Source organism: Gobius niger, assembly GCF_951799975.1.
Source record: "Gobius niger genome assembly, chromosome: 22".
In the NCBI taxonomy this organism is placed as follows: domain Eukaryota; kingdom Metazoa; phylum Chordata; class Actinopteri; order Gobiiformes; family Gobiidae; genus Gobius; species Gobius niger.
The window spans coordinates 5,949,850-5,958,162 of record NC_136873.1 but is presented as its reverse complement, the minus strand read 5'-3'; the positions used below and the strand labels follow the sequence as shown (position 1 = coordinate 5,958,162).

General features: G+C 46.7%; 1 protein-coding gene across 1 annotated transcript; it reads right to left on the bottom strand.

The window, feature by feature from the left end:
• Nucleotides 1-971: 971 nt before the first annotated feature.
• LOC306981198 (growth arrest and DNA damage-inducible protein GADD45 gamma-like) lies at nucleotides 972-2,269 on the bottom strand. The gene is made up of 3 exons (XM_079580759.1): nucleotides 2,082-2,269; nucleotides 1,162-1,977; nucleotides 972-1,105 (listed from the first exon to the last, which is right to left on the bottom strand). Exons 1-2 carry the CDS (start codon nucleotides 2,213-2,215, stop codon nucleotides 1,671-1,673), a joined length of 441 nt encoding a protein of 146 aa, XP_079436885.1. The 5' UTR covers nucleotides 2,216-2,269; the 3' UTR covers nucleotides 972-1,105; nucleotides 1,162-1,670.
• Nucleotides 2,270-8,313: the final 6,044 nt, after the last annotated feature.

Below are 8,313 nucleotides of genomic sequence, written 5' to 3'. Positions count from 1 at the left end.
AGGTCTTAGCTTTCAAATGAGGCGTTACACTGGCCTACAGGATTTGGGTAAAGCTGAACTGGAGAAAAAATGCTCTCGGTTCAGGCGGGAGTTAAGAGGTTAAACCGAAGACTCTTAAAGGAATATTTATTCTTGCTACTGCCACCTCAGGTCTTACGCGTAACTGCAGTTTATATTAAGCTCGTGCAATACAGAATTTTAACTTTTGTAAACCACGTATAGTCCCTTTAAAGTCCTCCAAGTATAAAAAAAACTTTTCCCCACTGACATGTTACTTCAAATGAGTTCCTTCATTCTGTAAAGTATTTCTAGACTGTAGGATTTAATCAGCGCTTGGCCCGAGAAGATAAACAGGGTCATTTCTGTGGTAAAAGCACCACCTGTCGATGTGCGCCATATCTGCTTCAGCTTCACAATAATCAAAAAGTGCCCTGTCAAGCCCCGCCCCCAAGCCCCGCCCCCTCCGTCTGAACAATGGCGCTGGCTGTGCGCGCTTCCATTGTGACGCGGGGGAGCAGGTGGCCCCCGAGTCTCGCCTCTCTTTTGTCTGGCCCTGTCAAAGTTCCACCAAGAGTCCGCCCCACAGCAGCTGCCGGGCTCCCCAGACTCCCTGACCCTCGTGGCCCCTCCCCTACACACACACACGCACACACACACGCACACGGGAGCCCACGGCCCATCTGCGGATGGAGCAGATGGTCCAAACAATGGAGCTCTGTGTCATTGTCCCGGACCGATGATCTGTCACGCTGCAGGAAGCACACACACGACATGGATGTATTTCAGAGTTTATTTAGTACTGAGATCCAGAACATTGTACATCTAAACATCTGTAAACAGTAAACATCTGTAAACATCTGTAAACATCTTCAGGGTCATTTTCCAAAGAACAGACACATGTTTCGATCTGGTGTTTCTAAGTTAAACTCTTTACAACACAATAAATTAGCTTCATGTTGTCACAATATCACAGATCAGGTGGTTTCATGTTTTAGTAACGTTTCCAAAGTGAAACCTTTAGAAAGTTATAGATTATCTGAAGAACAAATGTTGTTGTTTGTTATAAGTGTGTTAGTGTTAGTGCGAGCGGTCCCTGCAGTGAAACCTTCAGAGGACACACTCGGGGGGACATGTCTCTGTGGAACATTTCTAAAGTGAAACCTTCAGAGGACACACTCGGGGGGACATGTCTCTGTGGACATTTCTAAAGTGAAACCTTTAGAGCATTAAGACACTTCTGGAAAGTGGGAACGGCTGAATGCGACGCTGGTCTGTCGCTCAGCTCGGAGGACGTCTCCAAAAAGTCCCTTTCGTCGACGCCTCCTCCTCAGCACCGCTTCTTCTCCTACTGCGCGTGCTTCAGCCCGCTGCGTCCCGGGCCGGGCGCGCTCACGTGCGCGCTCAGTGGCGCACGCTGACGTGCGCGCCCGGGCGGCGGGACGGGGCTTCTCCTTTCTCTCCAAACCTCATCCGCACAAAGAATGAGGGTCAGTGTGGCCCGCGGCGCCGCCCGGTTCACAGAAAGAACCGGGGCGTGTGGCGCGCGCGTGCACGAGGCCACGTGCACGGGCCCGGGCCGGGCGCCGTGCGTGGGGCGTCCTCCTAAGAGGAGAATTAGCACATCCTGATATCAGGAGCAGAGATAAACACAGGCACGTGCGGGCGCAGGATCAACGCTCCAGGCTGATCTCGGGCAGCCAGTCGTTGAGCGCGCGGCTCTCCTCACAGAACACGCGCAGCTTGTCCAGAGACGGGTCGTCCCACTCGCCCTCGCGCGGGGCCGTGATCAGGAGGCAGTGGGCGTCCTCCTCGCGCCCCACCAGCTCGTGCAGCCGCTGGCGGTCGCTCACGCGCACGATGCTGATGTCGTTGTCGAAGCAGAAGGACTGAATGAGAGTGAAGTGGATCTGCAGAGCCACGTCCCACTCGAACTGCTCGTCCATGGCCAGCACGCAGAAGGACACGCTGTCCGGGTCTCTGCGGGACAGGGGGGGGCAGGGTTAGACACCGCTCAGAGGAAACAGTTCATGTTCTAAAGTTTGTTTCATCAGATTAAAGACAGACTAAAGTGAAGTACTTACAGGTTCATGACTTTGGCGCACTCGTACACGCCCACAGTGAGGCTGCCGCTGTCCTTGGCCGTCTCCAGGACGTCCGCCAGCGCCTGGCCGGCGCAGGGGGAGGCGGGCTGGATCTGCACCTCTTCCAGAGTCATGATGAAAACAGAGATATTCCGCGCAGGCAGAGAGAGACTTGTTGTCGGGGTAAATCCACAAGGAGCGGAGTGGCAGGAGACGGGCGCGTGGCTCTTTTATAGAAGCCCTCGGCCTCTGATTGGCTGCCGGCGCGTGCATTGGTATGCTAATGCTATTGTCACACAGTACACAGTGGCTCGTGGCAGATTGATGGGGGTCAGTCAGCCACGCACGCCCCCCCCCTCACACGACAGCAGGCCGGGTTAAAAATAGTCCCTCTCACAAAGGCTACAGCTGGAGCCTGAGCCAGCTTTCTCTTCGGGCCACTTTCAAAACACTGCGGGTGAATGGACCGAAAGTTTGCTCTACTTTGCGCCCTTTGTCTCCCCCTCCGCAGAGCCTCAGCTGGCCTGTTCTGTTTGGAACGAATATGCGCCGAGATGATCAACCATTGTGTGCCAAGTGCGCAAAACACGCTGTTGTCATTGAATGCAAATGGTCATCATAGCCTCGTCTGAGTTTCAAACAAGTCCTGCACTTTTTGGTCCAGTTTATCCGTGACTTGTCGCAAACGCAGCTCCAATTACGCACCGACCGATTGACTCCACATTGATTTCCGCTGTTTTATCATCACTAAATATCGACTAAGCAAAACAATACATAGCCTACAGTATGTGTGCGTAAGTAAAACGTGTGATCTCGCGCGCATCTGCATGTTCTCCATTGCTACGTTCGTGCGTAAAAGTTCGTAGGGTAAAAGTTCGTGCGTAAAAGTTTGTGCGTAAAAGTTCGTGCGTAAAAGTTTGTGCGTAAAAGTTCGTGCGTAAAAGTTTGTGCATAAAAGTTTGTGCGTAAAAGTTTGTGGCCACACTTTGTTTTGGCGAGAGCGCACCCGTCCTCCTCCTCCTCCTCCACAAAAAACTCGATGACCCAACGAAGCCTATACACCCCCCCCGTCGCGGAGACTAAGGGCAGGTGCACCGTGCCATCTGTGGACTGGACTGGACTGGACTGGCAGGAGCGGGGAGAGGGGGGGGGTGCCATTGTGCGCGCGGGCAGCAGGAGCGCTCCTCCGCCTTTTTACGCACAAAGCCTCCATACAAATGCAAATGCGCAGCGCGTGCCAGAGCGCACTGCGGGGGAGAGGATGGATGAGGGGGAGGAGGGGGTTTTGGGGTGGACCACGTGGACATCAGCTGCGGGTTATTTATTTACTCTGCGAGGGTCAGCACGAGTTTGGAGTTTGCGTCTTTTTGTTGTTTTGGGCACGGCCGTAAAACCGTGCGCGCTGCAGTTGATTTGTGGCGACGTTTTGGCATATGTTGGTTTTCACAAAGCGTGCGTTTAGACGTGGTTCTAAAACGTGCCTCGTGCGCGTAAAGAAGGCAGGGGTCGCCAAAAAAGAGTCGCCTTAGTTTGTACTTTGGCCAAGCAGGAGTGAAAAGTACAGCGGTCCAAATATTTACTAGACTTAGAGTAATGAGAAGCGGTTTGATGTGTTTATAGTGACTTATGAGGCACATTGAGTTGCCTAAAGTTGCCTTGCCTTTGCCTAAGAAACACAATATTGAAAATCCATTCATTTCTGTCATATGAAATACATTTGTATGGCATATAGTATTTCACTCAAGCAGTAACATTGCACAAAAGTACAGTTACTTCAAAATTAAAGTAGCTTGTACTTGTTCATCGGTGCTTTTGCTAAAGTAAAACACTTACTATACCCACTGGAGGAGGGACCAGTGGCGCAGATTGCCAGCCTAGCCCAGCTATGGCTACAAACATCACCGAGAGTGAATCGTGACGAAGAGTAAGTGTTGTTGTGCGCATGCGTACACCTGCCTGCCCCTCTGTTTTGGTGTAACATGTGTCTGACGCTGCTCTGAATGAGTCGTGACCTGCTGCCGCTGGGGGAGGGGGGGCACGCGCGGGGGGGCGGGGGGAGGGCGCAGGATTGATGCGAGTCACGCTTTTGTGTTGGTTACGCGGCAGATGGAGGACTGCAGCTATGCGCGCGCGTTCGTGGAAGGGAAGGTGTGCGCGTACATGAGGGTGCGCGTGTACAGCCCCCGACCCCCCCAAGGGGTCACGGGGCCCATTGTCCACGCGCCTCCGCACACCCAGCCTGATGTGTCTGGGCGGCGCTGATTTGAATATGAACGAGCCTGATCGTCACAAACTCCAAAAACACAATGTGTGGAGAAAAGTTTTTTATGCTTTAACCTCTTAACACCCGCCTGAACCGAGAGCATTTTCTACAGTTCAGCTTTACCCAAATCCTATAGGCCAGTGTAACACCTCATTTGAAAGATCAGACCGACAAAACTAAATTGATCTTTTTCCTCACATCATCAGATTTTTTTTTCATCACTTTTTCGATTTTTTTGTCACTTTTTTGTCACTTTTTTGTCAAATTATTCGCATTTTTTTGGCAAATTTTTGTAAAAAAATTTGTCACTTTTTCGTCAATTTTTCTCACTTTATTCCTCCATTTTTTCTCAATTTTTGTCATTTTTTTGTAATTTTTTTTGTCACTTTTTCATCAATTTTTTCTCATTTTTTCTCAATTTTTTCCTCAATTTTTTCCTCAATTTTTGTCACTTTTTCGTCAAATTATTCGCATTTTTTTGGCAAATTTTTATAACTTTTTTTGTAAAAAATTGTGTCACTTTTTCGTCAATTTTTCTCACTTTTTTGTCATTTTTTTTGTCATTTTTTTTGTCACTTTTTCATCACTTTTTTGCTCCATTTTTTATCAAATTTTTGTCCATTTTTGTAATTTTTTTTGTAATTTTTTTGTTATTTTTTCGTCCATTTTTTCTCGATTTGTCGTCAAATTTTCTCACTTTTTTGTCAATTTTTGTCATTTTTGTGTACATTTTTTGTCACTTTTTCGTCCATTTTTCTCACTTTTTTCACATTTCCATCATTGTTTTCGTCTCCGTTTTGTTGCTATTTTCACACCTGTTTTTCCAGAAGCTTTTGAATTGGGGTAAAGCTGGAGAAAATGTGCTCGGTTCAGGCGGGAGTTAAGGGGTTAAAGTCAGGTGGACATGGTTTGCATCCAAATTAGATCGAATGGATGGATGGATATTGTTGATACTTTGAAGAGTTTGCGAACCTCTGATAAAAGCCTATTATCTTTAGCGTAATGACTCTTTACTCCAGAATGGTCATTTGCATTTACGTCTGCCCACGCACGCGCAGACCTACGTAAACAAACATCACGCTCGTGTCGCTTTCATCTTTTGCGTAACTGTATTTGGCACAACAAACGCCGTCTCTCTCTCGCTTTCGCTGCGTAATGCGTGCGTAAAGTCTGTCTCCAAACGTGGCGCGGGGGCCGAGGGGGGGGGGGCGTCCGTCTCGTCGTCCTGGCCACGGGGCGGGCGCGTGCGGGGCGACACACCGGCCCATTGTGGCCCGCGAGCGCATCTGTCGGATAGAGGGGGGGGGGGGAGGGGGGGGGGGGGGAGAAGAAAGGAGAGGGGGAGGAAAGAGCGACAGGTGTTGGACTAAGGTCTGCTCGATGACCCCGAGAGCCACGAGGACACTTCTGCCTGCCGGCGCGTGCACGAGCCTGTGTTTGTACGTGCGTGCGTGTGCGCGCGAGGGCGTCTGACCCGCAGGTTGTTGGACGGACACGCGGAGGCTTTAGATCTCGGCTAGAGGCTACAAAGGGATGGGGTTTCATCAAGTCTGATTTTGAGGGGAGCCGAAATGTTTACTCTTAACCTCTTAACCCCGCCTGAACCGAGAGCATTTTCTCCAGTTCAGCTTTACCCAAATCCTGTAGGCCAGTGTAGCGCCTCATTTAAAAGCTAAGATCTACAAAACTCATGTAAATTGAGCTTTTTCCTCACGTCATCAGATTGTTTTTCCATCTTTTTTTTTTGGTATTCAAGTCATTTTGTAACGTTTTTTGTCAATTTTTTTGTAATTTTTTTTGTCATTTTTTGGTCATTATTTTTTTGTCATTTTTTGTCGATTTTTTAATGAATTTTTAGTCAATTTTTTGGTCATTTTTTGTCCTTTTTTTAAAACTTTTTTGTCTTTTTTTTTAATCATTTCTTGTCAAATTTCTGTCATTTTTTGTCGGGTTTTTTTGTCATTTTTTTTGTCCAATTTCTGTCATTTTTTTTGTCGTTTTTTGTCATTTTTTGTCAATTTTTTATAATTTTTTATAATTTTTTGTCACATTTCTGTCAAAATTTGTCACATTTTTGTCATTTTTTTCGTATTTTTTTTTGTAATTTTTTGTCGATTTTTTTTAAATAATTTTTTGTCAATTTTTTGGTCATTTTTTTGTCCTTTTTTAAAAACTTTTTTGTCATTTTTTTAAATCATTTTTTGTCAAATTTCTGTCATTTTTTGTCGGGTTTTTTTGTCATTTTTTTGTCATTTTTTGTCAATTTTTTATAATTTTTTATAATTTTTTGTCACATTTCTGTCAAAATTTTGTCAATTTTTCGTCATTTTTTTGGTAATTTTTATCATTTTTTGTCACATTTTTGTCATTTTTCCGTCAATTTTCCGTCACTTTTTTGTCAAAGTTTTCTCACTTTTTTGTCACATTTCCATCATTGTTTTCGTCTCAGTTCTGTCGCCATTTTCACACCTTTTGTTTCCAGAAGCTTTTGGATTGGGGTAAAGCCAAACTGGAGAAAATGTGCTCTGTTCAGGTGGGAGTTAAGGGGTTAAAGTGACAAAAAGGAAAAAGACCCATAACGCCCAACTATAGAAAATGTGCTCGGTTAAGGCAGAGGCTGAGGTTAAAGCTGGGGTACCTGATTTTTCCTGTTCAAAAAATGAAGTGTTTATGGCCCAAACTCATTTCTAGCTGTCACAATCCCTCCTGCACCCCCGAATTTGGTTGTATATAGGCGCGTGCTGCCCCGGGACGGGACGGCAGCTGTGGAGGTGTGATTCGAAGGGGGTGGTGTGTGAGGTCAGCGCAGGTTTCAGACAAACAAAGCGTAAAAGCTCCAGAGCAGCTTGTAGAGAGAGCGGCGGGGTCAGCGGGGGTCAGAGGGGGTCACAGCAACACGCGACGAGTCCGTATACCTCCGAGAATGAGCATGCAAATTCAATCAGATTTAGAGGTCGTACAAGACAAGCTGCTCTGTAATAAAACACAACAAGGCGTATTGGAATCATGTGAGGCTTTATTCTGCAAAAAAACAACTGAAACTTACACAGAACTGTAGCTTAGAAAAGTCCAGCTGTGCTTTTTCACAACTTTCCTTGAATCTACAGTTTTAGCAGCATTGTGAAAGTCTGCGTCATCAGCTCAGTCAACAGCTGAAAGAACTCTTAAAGGGACAGGCCACCGTTTTTTCCATGAGATATGTTCTTACCTGAGCTTAGACAAGTTGATGCGTACCTGTCTGGTCTTTGTGCGTGCGCTCAGTCACGCAAAAAGACAAAAGACGTTGTTAGCATTTAGCCTCCCCCAGCATATTACATGGCCCCAAACGGGGGTGAAGTTAGAAGCGACCGAGCTCGTCCACGTTTTCCCTATTTAAATACAGTTATGTGACAAGTTAAATGCTCTAACATAGTCCGGGGCCTTTATTTACTCGAGGGCATCAGGACCAGGCCTTTATTGGAACCAGGCCACAATTAGAAACAGGCCTTTATTCTATTTGAGCAAAACGGACGAGCAGGAAAATGAAGAAAAACGAGATTTGTGTCTAAATCTAAACTAAAATATTAGGTTCATTTATTAATGAACATTTCAAACCCTCTCCCAGCGGCTGGAACATTGACGCCTTTTATTTTGTCGGGACAACAGGAAGTGTTTCGTTGCCGTTAGCGGAGCTTTGACATCAGTGTCACTGCAGGTTTCTGTTTCGTTTTTACCGCGGACCGGATTATTTGTTGTTATCTCGTGTAAAAGGCGAGTTTAGACGGAGCGTTTGTGTTTGTGATCGATCATGAGACTGACCCGAGAGAAGACGAGACGCTCGCGCTGATGGGAGGAGTTATTTTGAGGCGTGGGACTGACCTGCACACGGAGCAGCTGGACGTGCTTTGAAGACGCGATGGAGACTTTATTAAAACCCTGGAGGGTCATAAACATTTGTTGCTTTCCCTGTTTCCAAATATCGTCACAGGA

Coding starts and splice junctions, on each gene's coding strand:
- LOC306981198 (XM_079580759.1), bottom strand. CDS start 2,215: ATGACTCTGGAAGAGGTGCAGATCCAGCCCGCCTCCCCCTGCGCCGGC. Junction 1,978..2,081: donor TGCGCCAAAGTCATGAACCT/GTAAGTACTTCA, acceptor CCTGTCCCGCAG/AGACCCGGACAGCGTGTCCT.